Raw genomic sequence first — 22,842 nt, 5'->3', positions numbered from 1 at the left:
AGAGTACTTTTGGTGTCAATAGCTTGAAATACCAAGGATTCCGCGGAGGGTATCTTCTATTGAGGCAATTTTGCAATCATCTATCATATAACGTAGTAGTATTTCGAATATGTCAGAAATTACCTTTTCGCTCTTTCTTCTGAACTTCAGTAACCTACATTGTACTAATGGTAATTCTTACTTATATATACAGTGAGAGTACTTTTGGTGTCAATAGCTCGAAATACCAAGGATTCTGCGAAGGATATCTTCTATTGTGGCAATGTTGCAATCATCTATCATATAACGTAGTTAGTATTTCGAATATGTCAGAAATTACCTCTTCGCTCTTTCTTCTGACTTTAGTAACCTACATTGTGCTAACGTCAATTCTTACTTATATATACAGAACACAGTGTCAATAGCTCAAAATACCAAGGATTCCGTGAAGAGTACCTAATCTATTGAGGCAATGTTGCAATGATCTAGCATACATTGTATAATGTTAGTAGTACATTGCATTTGAAAAATTATAAAGAAAACATTGTGTTAGACTTAGTAAAGATAAGGGGTACAGAAAATCGAGGTACAATCAAGGAGCTTAATGTTAAAACTACAATCGGGTTCAGGTCTAGAGGATCTGGCCCATTAACCCTTCTTTGACCGCCTACCTGTATAATCTGTTCATTTTCTAGTCTGTCCAAATTCCGGTCCACTGAATCGGATGTTTTCAGGTTTGGTGCCCATATTTCGAACTGGTGCAGCAAGAAAGACCAGTTTTGTATACAGCCCTTAAAGTAATGACTGATTGGCATATAACTGTAAGGTTTAAACCAATCTATAACTCAGGTCCTAACAGTCTATCAGTCATTTGAGTTGGTCTGGTTAAATACTCTTTCTATCTGCAATTGGGTACCAATATATTGGCCTTGTTAAAGACCATCTCTTTCTTAATGTCTGTTATCATTGACAATGTTTGTCTTAGCAAAGTTTTTGTCACCATAGTAAAATTTACAGCTGTGTGACGTTTTTGATAATAGATGGAAGAGAGTTATGTTTGATGATCAAACAACAGGTACTAATCACCTCCTTACCAGGTATTAATTTTCTTATATAAACAACATTGTCATAAAGTTGCTAGCAGTTTGAACTTTTTATTTTCAGAATAAAAAATATGAGTTTAGGAAGTTGGGTACGGTGGGTTACAGATGATTTGATATAAAATATGTGCTATCTAATGTTTGGTCGTTTCAGGGATATATAAGGTTTAAAACGTCAATTAAAGGATGGTGTCATTGATGCTATTACTGTGTAGGCAATTTAGTTCTTACTATAGCTTTGTATGTATAATCCTACTGCATCAGGTGTGCTAGCCAAAGATGGAAAATTGCCAAAACTACAGTTGGCTTGTTAAATTTCACTGTCCTGAAGCAAGGATGGGTCATGGCACAGTCAAAAAAGCAAATCCCCTTGCTGTACATTTTTCAGTCGGCTGGAAAGTCCTGAGGGGGAAAACAGATCATCTGTGTCATCGCCGGCGTGCATCATCGTGGGAACCTCGGCCCAGGCACGCTCTACCGTTCCTTGCTCGAGGCAGGAAAACAATTTTTCAATTTTGCAGGTGACAGAAGAAAAAAAAAAACCTGTCTCATCTCTCTTGAGATTAGTCCAGCTTTCCAAGCTGTGATACCGGGTTCCTAGCGTGAGAGGAACACCTGCTGTCCGCATTACCGATTCTAGTCTTACAGAGGCGGTAAGTTAAACCGTCGTCCATTAGGATGAAAGTTCCTGCCAGGAGAGTCGCACCTAACTGCCAGCGATAGGATTCCCCTGTTCGGTGTAAGTAATCCTGCCTTTGTGACGGATAAGCTTCTCTCTGGGGTAAACTCACCTGTCCTCCTCTGATGAATTGTCCCAATTTGTCTCCTTTTGTCTTACCCTTTCCATGTGAAAATGGTCAATTAGAATTTTGGTCGGTTTGCTGGATACTACTAGACATGTCCCTGTGGCGCAAGTGGTAACGCAACAGTGCTGCTTGGCCATATGAATCAAATTCTCTTTGTCAGTGGGCCAAAGTTTGATTCTAGCAATGTCTAGGATTGGCGGCAGCTTGGACATGTTGCAATGTTGCAAGGGATTGCATTCGTCATTTCTGATGGTGTAAGAAGAAGCTTCATCAGGCATAAGCCTAAGGGTCAAATCTCTGCACGTAAAAAAAAAACCAACCCACTTAACAAGAAGAGACAATGACCCACTGTGCTAAACATAAGAGATGTAGCGAAGCCACATTACACTACTGGCTTAGCGAAAAAGAGTCATGCTTTGTCCTGAGTCTGAGGTTCGATCACTTACTGCGTACTGATCAGAATACTAGTATGTAACTACACTTGTCCTGATGATTGGCGTGTGTCATTGTGCACTGGCTGGTGCAGTGTCATGCTTCGTCAGGTATGCTATTGGAAAAATACCGTCTTCAATTTGTGAGCCAAGTCACCTGAAACTTGACCCTGCAAGGTTTTTGAAACAGGTCATTACTTGCTGAATACATCTCTACAGGACTTTGCAGTGCCGACATACCGGTAGATAACATAGCACAAATGCCTGTAGGTATAAGCAGGGAGTGTAGTACAATGCTGAAAGCTAGGCTATTTTCCTGGCAGGCAATTCTTTTTATTTTAAAACCACCATTCATTATACCAGCTTGTACAAAAATAACCTCACAATTGGGCCATTGACTTTATTCAAAATGCAACAGGGACAATAAAAGGTGGGCCATTTTATCCATTCCACTTTGAACCCATAAATGTAGCAGCACCACAATGTCAGTATTTTTGGGGACAGTAAAATTGTCAGTCAAATGTCAGGAGTAATATAACGTTACATTACACTTTCTCCAAATGAAAAACTGAAGAACATTGGTCTGATGTGCATCCCTCCTGACAGGTCTCTTTATAGGTGTAGTCTCCTCTGTTGTATTATCAGTGGGTATTATTTCTGAAACAATAAAAACAGCATATGTGTGGTAATGAAAACTAATGGCCTGGGGCAATCAATAACAAAGCTGTTATCTCAAACAGATCCGGGTCTTTGAGCAATACTGTAGCCAGAGATAACAGCTGAAATGAAGGTGTGAATCTTTAAATTACCAAGTATGGTTTTGAATATACCATGATCATAGAAAATACAATTCTGATACTGTGCAACAATGCTCAATTTGGCATATAACAGTTTTAAAACAGCAAAATTCCCTGTAGTGTGTTTTGTAGGTATTGTAACATTCAAATGTGGTCTTGTATGAAGATACCATTGCCAAATGGGGAAACTGCATTGTAAAAATAGCAGCATGGGTCCTCACCAATTTTGTTGAGTTTATGGCTATTGCTATACTGGAGTATGTGGTGAGCAGTTATTGTACAATAGTTTTTAGTTAAAATGTGCAGATGCCATGTAATTGTTACATGCAGGCCATTCTCAGCAAATCAAGAGCCAACTCGACCTTAAAAACTATCAACATGGAAGAAGGCCACTGAAAGTAAGAATTTAAAGTATGAATTTGATATTGCATCACGAAAGAATGATTTTTAGAGGATATATTACCAGGGCTCTAGCCAGCATCCGTTTTTCTGTCAATTGACGGAAATTTGCTGCGTGTGACGAAAAAATTTTAAAACCAATCTGTCAACCTTGACAGACAAAAATCATTTTGATGCTGTCTGTTGAAGAGACATGCTTTCTGCAAAATTCACATGTACCAGCCATGCCACTTTTGGCAACTGTACCCCACAAGGGCACTTTATATTATTGCTGCATGCACTGAGTGCATGGTTGAAAAGTAGGTTCTGACTCCTAATGCAATGGCAAACAAGATAGTTAGGAGGCAATGAAATTCTAAAATGGTTTCTTTTTAATAGCCTGGTGTCTTGCTATGGCATCCTTGAAATGAAATTAAAAGCTTTTAAAATTAAAATTATTCTAAACCTACTTTTAACATAGGATTTTTTTGGGACAGAGTTTTTTATTCACTGTAACAATCACTTCAATCTTCGTGCGGTGCGAAGTTTTGAAAGTTAAAGCCAAAGCGCAACTTTTTTCTATCAATGGTATTATGCGCATTTGGTCCTGTGGGGCATTGCGCCATGGCGTGCCTGCAACCAATAGCAACGCTTGTCCTTTCCACACTGGATTTTGGCGCCATTTTGTCCGCAGGTCAACAGTCCAACATGTCTGCCGGGTCGCGCGCGCTGATTGGTTGCCCCTACGCCAAGTAACGCCGTTCCAGGAACCGGACCTGCTCCCCACCCTGTAGCAAAAACCGTCCCTTTTGCCACACTTTAGCTATAAAACTCGATACAACTTGTATCAATCTCATAAGTAAATCCTCACTGATACGATACATTAATATTTTGCTACCTGAGGTATGAGAGTTTTGTAAGAAAGTGATATTTTGTGTGGGACTGGGCGGAGATCCGGGGTGGCATGGTAACGGGTGGCGTACGTGGATGATGTATGACGGACAGGCGGGCAGGGGAAGCAGCAGCCTGGCGGAGCTCACACACACTAAGACTGGAGATCAGATATCGCTCGAGACGGTGGCGTCTTTCCACGACATTCACGTCGATGTGACCCCCTTTACTCCTACGTAAGTGACCCTAACGTTTTCAGGATCGGTGTGGAAGTGTTGTATGTCGTCTGTCATGTTGGTTTTGGGGGATTTTTGAGGAATTTTCGGGCCGGAAAGTGGCTGAGATTCGGCCCGGCCACTCTAACCATGATGAAGCCGGCACGCACGTCACGAGACTGTTGGATCCGTGCTGCACTGGCGCAGTGTCTTCCGTAGTCGTGGGGCCCAAGTTTTGGGGATTTTTGTACCACCACATAACCCTTATACAGTACAGTAGGAACGGGATGGTGTACCGTAAAGTTGACGGTTCGGAAGGGGAGGGTGTTTTGGCGGTACGAGAACAAAGACCGTTGGTGCTCGCCATGTGGTGGGGGGATGGGCCTACAAAAATGTACATGAGGTCATTCCTAAGGTTCCACATTTCGGTATTTCTACTGGCTCCATTTTCTACAAGACTGTGGGGGCGTATGGGGCGACTTCCCCCTTTTTTTATTCGTTACATGTAGAGAAATGTAACGTACGGAAACACATAATTTTCTGACGTGCCGACAGGATATATGTACTATTGTGTGACCAGTGTTATACGAGCGATCGCGCTGACGTCACGGTTACGTCACGTGACGTCATGGTAGGCAAAAAGCTGCTGGTGGGCGAGGAGGGCGGGCTGAACCCTCCTCGCCCACCAGTTGCGCGCGGGAAACGCAAACATGCCGACCAGTTGTTGTGCGCTGAATTGTACTAACCGGAAGGATAAAGGCAGTAGAAAGAAGTTTTTTAGAATCCCTGGGGAACCAGGACGAAGGGCTGCATGGCTTAGAGCCTTAAAAAGGTCAGATTTTGAGCAGGGAAAGAAAAACCCGACCGCGGCGTGGACACCACGAGAGAGTGTGCAGCGACCATTTCATCTCAGGTTTGTGATCTATATGTTTTATATTTTGTTGTTGTCCCCCTTGCATAAATACATTTTTCGTGATGTAATAGTGTACTTTTCGTTACACATCTGCGGAAAGCTTAAAGTAAGTTTTGTCGCTGATTCATGCCATATCAAGGATAGTGAATATTAATGTTAACGGCACTGAACTTTAATCCAACACATTCCAACAAATTCTAAACTGAACCATGAATAAACAAGCGGGCTTTAGCGCATTCTGGAAACTGTTAAGTGCATTGTTCACTATGTTTCCCCGGCCATTGCTACACATGCATTGGTCTGCCACTTTCTGTTGTGTCGCGAGAAAATAACATTTCAAAGACAGTGTAACTGATAGCAAGTCCTTTGGGATTCTATTCCCAGTGGAACTTTAATCAAACACAATAATATAACAAGGCTGTTTATCTATGGATTTCATATTTACAACGACAAATTTGTATCAATCGGCAGGCACTTACTCAAGGTTAAATTGGCAAATCGGCATGTCGGTAAACTGCTGATAGCAGCGATCAAAACACGGCCCGAAAATACATCAACCAGCGGCAAATCCGTTCTGCTGTTCCACTACACAGTTATGACGTTCTATCAAACTTTTCATCCGTTGTTTGGTCAGCAAATGGTGGCAAAATACGTTGTTTGTGAATGGTTCCCAAAAAATATCCCCGTGAAATAGGTGTAAAGTATGGTTTAAGTACCTTTCCCAAGGGCACAACAACAAAGTGACCTATCAGGGATTCCAACTCATACTTATCTTTGGATTATGAGTCCTACACCCTAACCACAAGACCAATTGCCACCTCATTTTAAAATCATGTTTATAATACTGACAAGTTCTTTGCTTCTTGCATTGCTGGGTACCCTTCTAAAGACCCTGCAGATCCAGATTACGTCCGAAGCTTGTTTAACCTCCCAACCTCAGCAAGTTGCAATCGTTCAAGAAACCCAGTTGCCAAGAAAGATCGGTAGGTAACATTGGGGTTTTCAATGTTTCTTTATTGAAATTTGATTTACTGCTCATGCTGTTCATGCAGGCAGGCTGTTCATGCCTGTGTGAAACATTGCTATACTCTACCTCCTTGCCTGAGAAGATGACCATGAAAGTTTTACCAAGGATTCAGTTAAATCTCACAAAGATCCTGTAAGTTACTCATGTTAGAGTTTACACCTAGTCAAATGTTTTATATTTCATAACATTCACAGCAGTAATCACTAAATGCTATGCTAACAGAATGTATGTAGGAAACAAAGCATGCAACTTTGATTTACAACTTACAACATGCTTCATTGTTTGCAGGTATATGCGTGCAGCAAAAAGGCTGCGGGTGTCATCAGAGAATGAAGCCCCACCTACATCACTAAATGGTAAGGGCATTACAGAGGGAATAAGAAAAGTGTCTAATGGATACAATCAGTAATCCTAAACATATAAATTCTTGATCAACAGTTTAATCTATCATTCTTGCTCAACAAGTAAATCTATCACTTGTCACTTATTCAACATGAATCACATACCATACACACAAGACTACTTGCTACAAAGTTTATCCGCTTGGTTTTCGGAGTGGGGATATAGATGTGAATCAAGTAGAGAAGCATGCAACCTGCATGAGTAAAATATTGAAACAACAATACATACATATGAATCAGAGTTTAGAACATTCAGTTCAGTTCAGATATATGACACTCATAATCACATAGCACTTTCATTGAACTTCGGATTTGCTTTATTTCAGATGAAGAAATGATCGCTGACCCTCCTCCTGAAAGTGTAGAGACTCTGAGAGACCCCCTTCCTGAAAGTGTAGAGACTCTGAGAGAACAGCTCACAAAAGTACAAGAGGAGAAATGTAAGTTGGAACAGTTTTGCGAGTCCCTTCAAAGTGAAGCTGACAACCTTAGGGAAGAACGTGATCACCTTCAAGAACAAATCAAGAAATCATCAACATCAGCCTCCAATCTCACAGATGCAAAATGCAAGCTCTTCACTGGAATACCTACTGTTGCACTGTTTATGTTTGTGTTTAGACTTGTTAGTGATTTCATTGCTCCTCTAAAGTCCATGTGTCAGCAGGATCAAATACTCATGACTCTCATGAAGTTGAGACTAGGCCTCAAAAATGCTGATCTAGCTTTGAGATTTAGTGTTTCTGCCTCCACAGTTTCAAAAGTCATAAACCGTTGTATTCCAATCTTAGCTGTCCGACTAAAGTTCCTGATTCATTGGCCGTCCAAGGAAACCGTAAAGCGCAATCTTCCCAAAAAAATTTCGGAAAAAAAAATACTCAAACTGTAGAGTCATCATTGATTGCTCAGAGATTTTCACTGAGAGGCCATACAATTTAAAGACCCGAGCAACTTGGACTGCCCCACTGTAGCTTTGTTGAGGTTTGTGATTTGCTCGGGGTTGCACCGAACATCCTCAAGGATGCTGTCTACACTAACACTAGTAACAGGGACTTTGGCTGGATGACAAGACCTGTATACCACAGGGGGAAGCGTCTCTGTGTTGACATCTGACTCATCTTCTGATGCTGTGTCTGTGTCCTCCTCCTCTTTAATGACAGCACTGGCAGTGGGACACAGCTTCCTCAGTTGTGAGAAAGCAGAAGCGGCCTCTTCTTCACTGAGTGGTGGCACATCACACTGCGGCTTCCGGCGCGCCTTCTTGATCTGGACTCCATGTTTAGGGTGCGAAAAGTCCATGTCCTCAGCCCTTTGTGGATCAACCTGAAAGAAATAATCCACAAAATGAATTATCAATAATATATGTGAGAAAAAGCATTATACAGTGGCCATGTCAGATATTACACTTTACAAAGAGGAACATCTTAGCCTGCAGTCCAACCTTGTTGTGCTTTAGTTCGCTCCCAAAGGTCGCTACCCCATGGCATTGACGGGGTAGCCACCGTTGGGAGTGGACTAAAGCACAACAAGGCTGGACTCCAGGCTAGGAACATCTACTATATTGCTGTAAATCTATAGTGTAGTGCTATATATTGTGAATTGGATACATGTAAATGCCACATGATTTTGTAGAAGCAAAGAAATCCATTCATTAATGTAAGTTATAACAGTCTACTTAGGCAAAAAAATTGTAGACATTGAAAAAAATTCTACTCAATTATAATGCCCAAATATGAACAGACCTTATCTTTGTAATATTTGTTCCACACGGCCTTTCTGCTGGTGCATGACGTCCGTTTTTCCTGAAGAGACCTGGAGGCCTCCACTGCGAACAGCAGTGCAGCCACATGGCTGCAGACCTCTCCCAATCTACATTGAAATATAACAAAAAATGAGTATACATTATAGGTACTATAGTCAGGAGCAATTTTAGAGTTAATGGTAAAAGGAACGGATAAGTTGGCCAGCTTCACAGTACAATGAAAGATTTGCCTTATCTTCTCATTATGGAAGTCTCTGTGATATTTGAATATTTCTACTATATACACATTTCTTTTAGCATTATCTACATCTACATGATGATATGTGTTAGTATACTCACTCTCAGGAACTGTTGATAACTCCAAATTACCTAGAAAACGAAACACATCAACAAGTAAAACCTGCAACAAGAACATCAACAAGAAGAAATGCATTTGCAACAGGTACAAATACAACTGGAAACCATCAAGCACAAGAACATGAACCAAGGAAAAAAATTAAGACAGTTATCTTGCCACATACAAACTGCATGGTCGCTCCTCCCTGGAAATATACGGAGGAACATTTACAGGTGAGTACTAGTTTGACTTTCATTATTTCTAAAACTGTTTCTTGCCATGGACCTCATCTGACGAGAACACTGTTAGATAAAAATGTGACTTTTTGGATATGATGGTCAATGCAGTTATATTACCTACCCTGCCATACAAGTGCAGTGAGCTGCCATGACATAACCCTCTTTTTTGGTCAAACACACCCATGGGTTGTGAGGAGTCTCTGTTACTCTCTGTCCTGAAACACAAATGTAACAGAAAAAAAAGATAATACAGTAAATATAAAAACGTATCTGACAGTTAAATACTAATCACGCATCTCATTCTTCATCTTCAAGAGTTCTCACTACAGGTACATGTAAGTAGAAATATTGTTCCAATGCACTCCAACACCCACCTGGCACAACCTTGGCCTTAAGGAAGCAGACCTTCACATTTTTTCCAATAGGGTGGTACCTGCACTCCCTCACATGGCCACTTATAAAGAGATTGTACGCCTCCAGGGATTTATAGGCTTTCATGGCTTCTCCGTTAAACGGACCTGGAGCCTCGATTAGGTAGGTGTAGATGCACCCATAGTCCGTATCTGGCCAGAGGCTCAAATCATCCTTCCAACCTGTATAACATACAAATGATAATAAACATAACGTTACGTAGCCAGAATTTCTAGAGATTAGCAACAAACACATTTACACGTACTCATGTTTTGTAACCTTTATCTGACACAAAAATCTACCTTATCAAAATCTAGAAACACATGTACACATGATCCTCACCTGTCAGACTGTATGGGTCAGGTAGGCGTACACCGTCACCAGTCACCGCCGAACCAGTCACTTCCGGGTTTGAACTATCGCCGGCGTCTTCGACACTTACCATTAATTTCTCAAAATACCTGGTTCGGTCATTAGGCTCCAAAGAGCTAATGTAGCTGTTTGAAGAACTCATATTGATTAAACGTATTAATTAAACCACATTAGGAACAGAAATATAACAGCCCGGAAAGGATGACAGAAAGCCCGTACGGCGGGAAAATCAAAACAACCGGAAACACATGACGGAAGTCAAGAGGGCAAGGGTCATTTTCTCCCAAAATATTACACAAGAAAAAAAAAAAAAAGACTAAGAAGTAGTGAAAAAAATACAAAATCTGAAAAAATCCCATGGATGCGATAAAAACGTGGCTGAAAATGCGCAAATTCGCGTAAACAGTACGATCTGCTTCCGCGCCGGTATGCTAATTAGTAATCTGATCTCCTAACGCTTTTTGCCTACCAGTCAGCGCTCGTGCGCCGAATACCCCGGATGTAAACAATAACAGCGATTGCTCGTATTGTTCTGACTCCCACAAGTTTTTCCATCATCGCCTTTTGTATTCAGCTCGGGGGGTACCTGAGTTCAACTTAGAAAGTAGGTCCATGGGACATGGAGTGCCTTCTTTAGAAATGTAATTTTTTCTGTAAACCTCACATAATTTGAAACCATTATGCAGAATTTCTTGAACATTTTCAACCAGGCTTGTAGGGAAATTCAATGTGTAATACCAACACATTTGTACTAATGCTTGCAGCCTAAGTTCTTAGCTCAGCTGTTGACAATCCAGTCATTATTTCAGCCCTCAGGGTAAAAACTGTAGTACTCGAGTCAGATGGCGGTTTCTCCTTGACTGGTACCAGAATTTATACACGTTATACGCACAAACTCCTGCAGTCCAACTCAGCATGAGTCTTGTCAACCCTTTATCTGTGTATCAGACTTATGCAAATCACCCTATCTGCTGTGTGAAAACCTGTGGTTGTAGTTTCATTGTTCGGTTGTTTACGGGCGCATGGAACAAAAGAAAAACACTTCTTTCCTTTGTGGTGTTGTGGATCGGGTGTTATCAAGTGGAACAAAGTATCATTTCCTTTCTCTGCTCAAGTTCATTAGTTCTCCCTTATTGTTTTATGGTCCAGTGGCAGTCAACTGATTAATGGGCCCTTATTTGTATTTCCACCCCACTTTCGTATCCCTGTAACAACCCTGTCACAAAAAGGCAAGGCGATTGTCCTTGGTACTTCACAGTACTGCACGTATGTGTGGAAACTGTCTTTTTATTTATTTTTAATCTCTTTTTGACCTGATTTGCAAAACAATGTGTTTTTGAATTGCAGCGAGAACGATAAAGACTGCTTGTTGATAAAGACTGCTTCTTGCTAACGTTAGTTTTTCAGTAGGAATAAGTACTGTTGTCGGCTGAATGGAAGTTACGATGTTAGCTTTACTGACACAGACACTGTTGATGACCCTCTCGGTTGACGAGCATTCACGATGTTACTGGTACAGGCAGTAACAACAGCTGATGTGGCTCAGTGTCACTGGTCCATTCAAAAACAGGACGCACAAAGGTTCTAATAATCAATGTTTGCCAAGTCAAATAATGAAGCTCCAAGCCCTGGAAAAAAACATCAACAAAGGGAAATCTCTGCAAATTATCCAACCACAGGACTTGAACTTGTTTTTGATCCAAGTGATTAATTTCGAACAGAACATGCCTGGTGAATGGCAGAAGGACACTCTGACTCTGTAAGATCATGCAACCATAAAAGCAACCTGATATATAAAGTATGATATATCTTTAGTTATTGTTCTGTGGATGATGATCGGATAATGATTGGGTGAATTAATGAATATCCTTTTAATTGGCGTTTGACAGAGTTAAAAAAAAACTTGTGAACATATGACATGTAGGTTTTGATTTATCTGCTATAGATCTAATATTTAGTTAATTTTGCATTTTGATGCCATCTACAACCTTCTCCTACTCTCCAAGCAGATGTTTGACTACTACTTATTTTTTTTTTACATGTTTTTAGACATTTTCATCTGTTTTGTACTAGAGTAGAGTAGAATTGTTCCAGCCTGGTAGGAGTGTCCTCTCCAGCTTGGACTGCTCTTCAATTCAGGATACTGACATTGCCGGTACTGTTTTCTTGACATGTTTTTAGACATCTTCATCTGTTTTGTACTGTTTTCTTCATGTTTTAAAACACGTAAAAACAGCCAGAGCCGAACCTCTGCTTAGAGAGTAACCTCCCCCAGCAGTTCCTGATAAGCAGTGTTCTGTTTCCCCTGGCCCATCCACAGACAGCAGGCTGTTGTGCCTTTCCCCACAGGAAGTGGTAAGATAAGCAGCCCTGCTGACTACATATGGACAGCTTTGATGAAGTATGCCAGGCTCCTGGCAGGCAGAGAGGGGTGTGTTTATACACCAGGATCCTGGGCTGCACTGTTTACATGATGTGGATGGGACATGGTGTTTTTTTCCTGACCTTCATCATTCCCAGTTTTCATCATGGGCCCCCTGAGTACAGTACAACTGTAACTCTAGACCAGCAAACAGGGAGCCATTAATGGTATATAGATAACATGATGAAGCATCACAGGTCATTTCAGAGGGTCTGCATGCCCATTTTTAATAAGGTCTTGGCAGCCTATTTTTGATTTTCCAAAAATTTGTAGGGAAAGCTGCCCTCTTCGTACAATTCGTAGCAAGGCGGCCAAATTTTTTCGTAATTTCTTACCTTGACGTCAGCAGAATAAATATCGGTTCTTCTGAATTGAGCATAAAATGTTGGGTCCCTCCATGCAGACCCTCATTTCAGGAAAAAATGCTTGAGGTGTACCTCAAAGATGTCTAGCATTAGAAACCATTTTCCCTGTGGTAAAGGATGGTTGCTCAGTTGGTCTATGTTAGGATCAATGTGACACCTCCCCTCAAAAATGATGGATGGGATGCCTTCTGCCTTTTCTTTCTAGGGTTCCTGTTATCAAAAACCATGTGATGCATAATCAGTGCGAACATGCACCTTATCTTTTCTGCTGAATAATTGATTTGATGATGATGCCCCAAATAACATATTTCAAAAAATGTTGCGGTGTGTGGAAAATCCCATTAATTGAATGTGTTCTGTTGTGCAAATAAGCTGATTCTTGGGTCTCATAACTCAGTTCTACTTGAAGGGCTGCAGCACGATGGGGCTGTCAGGGTACAGGTATTGATGGGGGACCCATGTGCAGGCATTGATCTAAAGGAACAAAGGTCAAAGGGTTTTTCAACTGCAGGAGGCACTCCAAATGTGGGCTATAGCCTCCCCAAATATAAACATCTGCCCTGTTTGCTATGTGAGGTGCTCTACTCTGCTTGTTTGGAAGCGATGTGCTGCCGGAATTCTGGTTTCTATTTTGATCTTGCCGTGTATGGAGGAGGTAATATTCTCCAAGCAAGTGCACATAGTGCCTAGAGGTTGGAGGAGAAATTACAGGGCCTGGGACAAGTGTTCTCCATCTCCCACTGTGGGTAATGTGTGGCTTGTACCACACAGAATCAATGGTTACTAAGCAACTGACGCACTGGAGGCATTACTTACAGGATCATGCCAGCACGGGCTGTCAGATGGCACCGAATTATGCATGCCTGGCGTAGATTGCGCTTTACTCTGGGCCTCCCTTATGGGGATGTATCGCCCTCCACAGAACCTCCTCTCATTGGCCAGCTGTTCTCCTCCGCATTTGTTGCATAGCAACAGATGAGGCCACACTGTCGGCTGGCTGCGCATCTGGATGTGGTGCAATTTTGGGTTTCCTCTGTGATTGGGTTTTAGGGCTATCTCCATCAGCTCACCATCTCAGCGGCAGTTCTGTAGGAGAAGGCTGATCCGGTGCTTATGTCGTCTACTCTCCGAGCATTAGGCCATTATTGGGCTGTATCTGAAGACTGGGGTTTACTGGCAACACGATGGCAGGGGTAAGGAAAGCTCCTCTTGTGAAGGTCATTTAATACATGGTCACATGCAAGCATTGTGTTGCCGAGATTTTTAAGAGCGAAGAAACCTTTAGAAACCTGTTTTGCTCTTGTACTTTTCTTGTGATCAGTTTAGCAATCTCCATATAGGAAATAGGTTGATTATCTTGATGTATCAGATATTCAAAGATAAAAAGGATTGTCCTCTTGTGGTTACGTTGGTAAGCGAAGGCTAGTGGTGACATGTCCAAACATTTGATTTTCAGAACTGAAGTGAAGAAGCCTTGATAAACCTGTTTTGCTCTTGTACATTTCTTGTGATCAGTTTAGCAATCTCCATATTGGGAATAGGTTGATTATCTTGATGTGGTAGATATTCATTGAAAGATTAAAAAGATTGTTCTTCCGTGGTCACTTTGGTTTAAGCGAAGGCTTGTGACATGTCCAAACATTTGCTTTGCCCAGACTTTGCTATAGTGAATGGTTATTCTGCCAGCAGCGGGATAGGAAAAAATTGATATTTGTACATGAATATTATTACCTCTCCCTAGCGCCAGAGGCGTCCATGGGTGATGTTGTGATTATGCGACCAGTGCGTGTCTGGATTGGATTATTTCAGGACGACCTGCTCATTAAATGATTGGTGCTGCAAATTGGTTTTCATGGTGTGGGCATACGGTTGCCATGGCAACAGTGATGTAGGATGGTGGTGAGGAAGAGCCATGAATATACAGGGGGATATAATTGTAGTCGGCAAATCTGCCCAGGATAGCTGATGGCCTGCTTTTGAGACCAAGTGCGCACTGTAATTATATTCGGGTGCTACAGCAATATGGTCGCCTGTACCCCTTGTATGGAACAAACAGGGCCTAGGAAAAATGTCATTTCCGATTACGGCCGTAAAAAAAATTAGGGTTGTTACTCCTCTTTTCTTCTTCTTTTTTTAGAGGGATTTTAGCCAATATGATCCATACCACATAATCCATATGATCCGTACTACATAAGATTTTCTTTTGCACAACCACCTGGGCAAAAAATGTTGTGTAAAAGAAAACTCCTATCTCCTATGATCTCAATAAAAAAGTTCTTATGACCAACCTGATGAAATTATTTTCAGATGATCCATACTGTAAAGCAATGTATAAACTGAAATGCTTAAGGATACTGGATTTTCAGCATCACATTGTAACTATACAAATAGTATGTTGCACAAGCACAATTTTCTATTTTCACAGAATTGAGGAGAACGATTCTACAACATTTTCATCACTGAGATGTTAATTGTTAGCAAAAAATTTATGTCCCTTGCCAGTGCTGGCCTTCGACAAAAAAGTCCAGCAGGTTTTTGCTCACTTTTGTCGGGGAACCAGAAACGCAACATTTTTTTACTTAGGCCTAGTAGGAGACAGTTGAAGTGTTTTCCTTGTGGCCATGTTTCACCAGGCTGAATCAAAATTACATGGAAGACATAATAGTGGCTATAATGTGACCGCTTAGCACAAGTCCCCTTCATGGTGGTTGACACAGTGTATTTGCATGTGAGGATGGACAGCCAAGCTCTGGTTTCATGGATTAGTTATCATAGCTTCCTATTACAAAGTACTGAGTATTGTTGATCCTTGTATAAAAGGGATTTTGATCCTTATATAAAAGGACCATTTTCTTGACAGGATTACCTTGTTTCCAATTAAGCTGTCAAATAATTTGGATGACAATTTTTCCTAGGGTACTGTACTACAATTGCAAAGTAAACATAATTAAATTTTCTTTCCAGAATTTTAGTTAGTGATTGATAATTTTCAGTACTTCTTGAATGAAGATCCGCTCTGCACTTCCATTCTTGGTGTTGCCCATCGCCAGAATTATTATGCACGTTGGAGTGATGTCAGTGCTACCTATACCCCCGTCATGTGGCCTGAATTTCAATGCAGCCCTCTTGGAGTGGAGCTGAACAGAATATGTCACCGCTGGAAACTGCTGGACTCGAAAACGGGGATTAGTCTTGCCGAGCGGCTTCCGCGTCACCGTGACGATGCTGGAATGTAAATTTCGCCATCTTCCATCCCGGTGATATCTGCGAAAGCTCGGTCCTCCATACGCCGGAAACAAGCTGTGAAGCAGTCGGGTTTCAGGTGTGAATATCACCCTGTTATCACCCTAGAAGTATTTGCTTGGCGATTACCAGTCTACCATTTGCAAATTGTCTCTGAGTGTTTTTTTGGTCAAATGAGAATTATTATGGCTAGAGTCCATGTATCTCTTGTAAACTGTCCTTTGTTAGAGAGAGAAGTGTGTTTGTACATGGCTGATAAGAGTTGTTTGTAGATATCAGGTTCTATATTTTCACAAGGTCAGAGTATGCAGGGCCCTGCTGTGAGGGGTGGTTGCCATGACGGCGCATCTGCTGCTAATTTTAAACTCTCCTCCTCATTGGCCCCTGGTGGGGGTGAGATGCCTGGTTGCTAGGTTACCGACAACCCAGACATTTGTGGAACAACTGTGAGGGAGACAGGAAATAATTTAGCAGTTCAGTCTTGGAGGGTGCAGCATACATACACCAGTCAAAATCTATAGCTACTTTGGAGATGCATTTGCTGTACTAGAATTTATCTCTGTTTAGATTCTTACGGTATTTCAAAGAAAGACTACAATCTCATCACACCATCTGGATTGAGATAAGTATGTTGCAGATCCATCAATGACAATGTGCGTCCTTTCTAAAGGTGGGGTGCATTTGTATCAGGATTAGATACATTCTCTGCGTATCAAAGCTGTAGTAATATAAAGGCCAGATTGGATAATGTAAAGGAATTGTGCATGTGGGTTGCTTTCATCAGGAAAGACTAAGGCCAAGCTCCGATTTGTATGTTGGTCTAAGTTAGTAGTGTGTCAGAAATTTCATTTAGATATGTTCACTTTCTCTTTTGGGCAGCAGATAAAATAGTCCGACCTTTTCTTGATATGCCATATTCCATTTCCATGAATTGAAGCAGATACTAATCTAGGAAAGGAAGACCCTTTGGCTTTAGGCTTAAAACTAGTGTTCCATTGCTATGCGGATGCCCATACTCAGTGAGGTAAAAACTAATATAACTTTGTGTCCTACCTAGGCTAGGATTATGCTTGATAAAGGTGCTCAGGACTTGATGATAACTTTGTTTTCTGCTGTAATCACAAGGACTTTCGTGGAATAATCTCGGCTCTAACTACGAGTCTAGGATTTGAATACCAGATTTGGAATTGATGTTACAATTTCTTGTTCATATCAACTCTTGGTACACTTCGCACTGAAATGTGTGGTTCTTTGGTTGGGTATGGGATTGAGAAAATACAACAGTGTATTCTGCATCACCCTGGTCCTAGCCCTCCTGTGGGTTAGATTAGATGTCCAGTGATCTGGCTGGTACCTTGGGTGATACAGAATACACTGTTGTATTGTACATCTGGAGAAAAAACGTTCTTCCCTATTCATGTCTTGTATAGAAAAAGATTATCTTTGTACATTGTACCTGTGGTTGATAAGTTCAAGACTTGCCAGTGGTATCCTAATTTTTCTCAAGTTACTTTTATTAAGGCCCATAGTAATGATTATGACTGGTGGACTTTAGATATATGTTCCACCATTGCATTTAATGGTTGAAGAACTTTCTTCTATGAAAGGGGCCAGAAAAGAGTACTGAATGAGAATTAATGTACTCACTTTTTGATCAAAGTTGGTTCTGTGCCCAGTTGATGTTTTGTAAGTTGGAACATAAATGCCACTGAAGTAGCAGCTAGAAAGCAATAACTTCAACAGTATTAACTCCTCCATTGCAAGTACGTCACACAGACCAACACAAGTGATGTAAAACAATGTCTAATGCAAATCCTGGCCAGCTGTGTGGGTTGTTAGCTTTTCCCATTGAAGTTGACTTGTGCTGTTTGTTCTGTAGTTGGCTTCTGTAGACTTTGTCACCCTTGACCACTACACTCTAGCTAAAGTACCGCAAATTCCGCTATATGTGCTGTCTCTAACCCAGTTAAGATTATCCAGATAGGTTTGTTTGATCCTGGTTTTATCAAACTGGTTCGGGTTTCTAAGGCAGTTTTAGCTTGGCATTGAGTTTAACTTATAAAAAAAAATTTGACAAATACCAGATGCTAAGAGAAGTTTTTATTGCAATAGACACTCAGTTTCTAGTCTAGGACCTGTCCAACAGTCCTGGGACAGAAATTTTCTTGTCGAAACGGACAAAAATTTCATTCCCGTCCATCTGAAAAAATCGGAACTTCATGACATGAAATTGACGAAAATGTATTTTACTTTCAGTAAGCTCAAAATGATACATGGAAACTATAGTTCTAAACAATGAATTGGACTGGAAAAAGAATTAAAGCTGGGAACAACCCTACTAAAGACAATGCATGAAGGAATTTGGGCAATGTGATTTGACTGCCGACGTCAGTGATTCCTGACTTAAAGCTGGCGTTAGCTTATTCAAACTGTTGATTCTGTGGGAAATGTTATTGTTGAAGCATTCTTTGATATGTAGGTTGATACTATGCACATAGTAGACAAAGGAGTGGGTGGCTAATGATGCTGTTTTCTATGTTGAAGTACTGTCACCACCTGAGTGAAACATGTGCGTATTGTCGAGTTCCATGCTGTAGTAACGTCCATGTATTCTAATAGCTGATGTAAACATGAGTGAATTATGCACCGCAACATGTGGCCGCTCTGTCTGCGGACATTTGAGCCATGGGAAGCTTTGTTCTGGGTATTACAGCGAGCACACTTGCGTGCTCAGTCAGGCAGATGAAACTTAAGTAACGTGCAGTCAGCCCATGCGGGCATGAGCTTCGTGTGGTCTACACACAGCCTGAAATGGCCTCTCACTCAGCGCTCTCACATTTCTTAGCTCTTCGTATATTTTGCGTTTTCCTCTCCTTGACTGAGAGGATAACAATTCCTATTTGAGTAACCTTCTGAATTGCTTCTGAAGTGACAAGGTTTTGGGGCCTTGGTAGAAGTGTAAATAAACTACAAGGTTGTTTACATTGTGGGGCTTCCATTCTGTATTGTGTAGTCCCTCTCTATCCCGGTTGTTCCTGTCTTTCTAGTAGCCAGAGGCTGGTACGCAACTGTAGGTGCGTCACACAGCCATTACACAATTTGGAATCATAGGTCAACGATTCAAGGATTCATCCGTGAAAGGAAAGGCATACTTAGCACTTGAGTTATCTTGTCCCACCCACCGTTGGCATGGTAATTGATGAAGCCACGCCGGCCGTTGCCATGGCGGTGACGCCACCGTCAGGTTCTCATTTGCTAATCAGCGCGGCGGTTGATTGTGGGATGCATAATTCATGGTGTTTTCTCTTGTTCCCTCAGGTGACAGACAGTAAACACGAGCAGACATGCCACCGGATCGCAAGCCAGAAGGGTCCATCATCCGGCGAGCCCTGGAAGGCAGCGCTCTAAGTCAGAGCTGCCCGAGCACGACCCTCGCCCAGGCGCTACAGAACCCCGACCTGGACTTGAACATGAGCTGCTTTCCCGCGATCTCGTTAGAGAAAGGTGCAATCGACGACGACGAACTGACAAACTTGAACTGGCTTCACAGCAGCGACGTGCTGAAGTCTGTAAATGTGGAAACGGGAGGCGGCCTGTGTGGCAGCCCCACCAGAGAGATGGGGGGGACCATGAGCCCCCTCAAACCCAGCAACCACACCACGGCGTCGCTGCCCACCCCGGCGGACATACCGTACGACGCGCACCAGCACAGAAATAGCAAACCTCCCTACTCCTTCAGTTGTCTAATATTCATGGCTATAGAGGACTCGCCAAGTAAGAGACTGCCAGTCAAGGAAATCTACAACTGGATTCTGGAGCACTTTCCCTATTTTGTGAACGCACCGACGGGGTGGAAAAATTCTGTTAGGCACAACCTATCCCTGAATAAGTGCTTCAAGAAAGTGGAAAAGGAAAAAGGGCAGGTGAGTCTAGTGTGTGCCTTTTTTATTTTATTGTATTGTAAAAGGTTGTGTTGATTGAAGGTAAGTGTTATCGTTGTGGTTTTGCTTAAACCTGCTGTGTTAATTAGTCAGTAATCTATCTTTTATAATGACAGTGTTGAGCTACTGGACAGAAGTGACAGTTTTAAAGGTGAATAGAATTTGACGTTAATGACACACCAGTTTGACGCAGTTACAGCCCAGACTGTCAACTGACATTCGCGTCAAGAGTCCAGAGATCTCGTGGGGGTTACGGCGGATTTTTGTAAAGTCTGTCGGATTGTCTCCGAGAATAGGCATGTCATTGTTCGGCGTTCTATCTTTTTCCAGCCGTTAAATTGCCGCAGGCAAAAATGTCTTCCGTCAGTCTGACATAGTCGATTTACTCGCGTTTGATGCCATAATTGTTGGGTGTCTTTTGTGAGATACGGCTTTTTTGTTTGACTTCGTGGTTAGAGCAACCAAACAAAAACATGTCACGAAAATGGTTGAATTTAAAACATTTAGAAGTCCTGACAAACACTGTTGGTCTGCTATTTTGATGCCATTACAGGTTTACCTAATAATGACCACAGTTTTTACACCAGACTTTGACAGGCATGGAGGTAACCTGGCTGCTATCCAAGCCAGTGGCCTTGTGAACTCCCCAGTAAATTTCCCTACCAGGTGGGATCAGATGTCTCCTAACATCTCCTTGCAGATGGTGGTTGTTTGCCCAGCCCTCAGCTTGTCCCAAGGATCAATGCATAGCTAGTTAGTCATGTTTAGACTAACAGTTCCCAGGCTTGGACTCAGACATGTAAACAAAATCAGCCTCTATCTTTCAGAGAGCTGTCCTCGAGAAAAATAAAATGCTCTCAAGCACGCATGCAATCCCACAGAGATGATTTTCAGTTGGAAATTTCAGTCGAGTGTCTCAATGGTCTCATTAATGTACCGAAACGCGTAGGTAATGATGTTTGTGCTCTTCTCAAGTCGCTCGTGAAATCACGTAATCGCACTTTACAAAAATTGGTTTTTAATTACTAATTTTGTAGTTATTTGCTTCTAAGATGGCTGCCGGCTTATCTGATCTTGAGTTTTGATGCGCATGGTGTGAAGATGAAGTGTTTTCTTTCATCATACAAGAGTGTTTTCATGTTTGAAAATGATTTCGGACACAGCGTCATAAATTCCTGTCGTCACTGACATTCTGGTGTGATAGCCAAAATTTTTATCTGAAATGTTGTGAGCAAACGATCGTGAAACTGATGTTTCAGCAAGGTTTCCTTGGTTCTATGGTCCATGGTTTCAGGTTATAAGATATATTTGAATGTCCAGTGTGCATGAGTCCAGTTCCTACTTGTAAGTGAGTAAAACTAAGCTTGTTGATGAAAGGTGAACCCTCTGAGTGGGGAAGGTCAGCACCAGACAAACAGTCGGCCAATATCTGGGGCCTCCTCCAGACGTTTGTTAACCTTCCATTGTAGGGAATAGATAACCTCTAGGAAAGGGTTTACATAGGGTGAGACTATAAATCAGGAGGGTTTGGAGTGGAGGCCCGGAACAGGGGCGCCAGCAAACGCTGGGAGGGTCAGGGTGACGGAGAAGGTCGTGGCATCCTGTTGCTATGGCAACGGCAAAGGTGCCAATTATGTGGGTGCAACGTGGCACGGTCGGACAACATCATGTGTGCCAGGGGGCAGAGGAGTCAGGACAGGATGACAGTTTGAAGTTGACATACACTTGCCTGAAGAAGAAGATATTCGTGGGAGTTAACTTGAAAGTACAGAACTCAAGTGGCAAGGGCACTTCGTATTTTCTCACCAAAAATAGATCTGATACAGATTTAGTTGTTACTAAACTATACTTCCAAAATTGAGGGACATGGGTATGAGAGGTAGATAAAGTAATATATTTAGATAATAGCGGGCATTTCAAACGTAAGAGGCGTAGTCTGAAACAAACAGCAAAAGTCCTAAGAAAATACGTCGTCCCATTGTTTGTTATTACAGCGTGCTATCTCTCGGGAACAGGATACTCCAACTTGGTATGCTTATTTGGCAAACACTACCAAATGAAAAGTTCTAGGTTTATTTTGTAACAGTATGATGGTTTCGTATTGGAAATATTGGACAGTGCTCTGTATCTGACAAAAAACTGGGCATGTACAAAAAGGCTATATTTTAACGCCCTTATTCATAGTAACGTGAGATCATGTATACTGGAATTGATGTCGCAAGGTTGCAAGAGAGTGTTGTCTTGCAACAAGCCCAAGGACTACCTATAAGTTGGGTGTGGTATGATTACCCACCACAAAGTTATCACCAGAAAAATCCATGGGAAAAAGATAGACAATCACAGTCTAGATAAGGGTTTAGACAACAGCTATATCTACTGTAACAGTGTCTTCGTGAGACCACTCAGGTTAAATGATAGCTTTGCGGTGTCGAAATGGATACTTGTTGCCCATTGTTACTGAGGTTTTTGACCCCACCGAAACAAGGGTCTTGCTTGTTCTCTATTTTTAAGGTCACAAGAGAAAGTACAAGGTTCACTTGGTATGCTCCATGTTTGGTTTTTAGGGACTGGATGTTATAACTGCGGAATATCTGGCATTTAAAGCTGTTAGACTGAAAAAAGATCTTTGGCTGTTTGTAGACGGATTGCAAGCTAGACAAAAACAACTTCATCATGTCTTGGCAAGGACATCTTCAAAAGGGTGGGGAGTAGCAAGGTTAGGTGAGAAGGAGTGTTGATTTACAATTAGATACCTTAGGTGTGTTTTTTTTGTAGCGCACTTTGTTGGCAGTCACTAAAATGAAACCCAAAACTG

The 22,842-nt window shown here is 41.7% G+C and overlaps 2 protein-coding genes across 9 annotated transcripts in view; one reads left to right on the top strand and one right to left on the bottom strand.

Annotated features, from left to right (window-relative positions):
• The first annotated feature begins 4,253 nt into the window (after positions 1 to 4,253).
• LOC118429103 (forkhead box protein N3-like) overlaps positions 4,254 to 22,842 on the top strand; it is a 36,330-nt gene continuing 17,741 nt past the window's right edge. Inside the window, exons 1-2 of one of the 8 annotated variants that reach the window (XM_035839484.1) lie at positions 4,254 to 4,618; positions 19,405 to 20,009. In XM_035839484.1, coding sequence (XP_035695377.1) covers positions 19,431 to 20,009 — 579 coding nt within the window. In that variant the 5' untranslated portion in view covers positions 4,254 to 4,618; positions 19,405 to 19,430. Of the gene's footprint in view, positions 4,619 to 13,567; positions 13,586 to 13,828; positions 14,037 to 16,567; positions 16,713 to 16,737; positions 16,757 to 19,404; positions 20,010 to 22,842 lie in introns of those variants that run through there. The other 7 variants (XM_035839523.1, XM_035839533.1, XM_035839542.1 and 4 more) reach the window with 7 other exon arrangements.
• On the bottom strand, positions 7,851 to 10,368 carry LOC118421703. The gene is made up of 5 exons (XM_035829216.1): positions 10,027 to 10,368; positions 9,648 to 9,866; positions 9,395 to 9,488; positions 8,678 to 8,804; positions 7,851 to 8,258 (listed from the first exon to the last, which is right to left on the bottom strand). The coding sequence occupies exons 1-5, from the start codon at positions 10,196 to 10,198 to the stop codon at positions 7,851 to 7,853; spliced, it is 1,020 nt and encodes a 339-aa protein (XP_035685109.1). The 5' UTR covers positions 10,199 to 10,368.

The sequence above is a fragment of the Branchiostoma floridae genome, chromosome 1 (assembly GCF_000003815.2).
Source record: "Branchiostoma floridae strain S238N-H82 chromosome 1, Bfl_VNyyK, whole genome shotgun sequence".
NCBI lineage: Eukaryota > Metazoa > Chordata > Leptocardii > Amphioxiformes > Branchiostomatidae > Branchiostoma > Branchiostoma floridae.
Note: the sequence above shows the minus strand (reverse complement) of the source record. Positions and strands in the feature narration are given on the sequence as shown.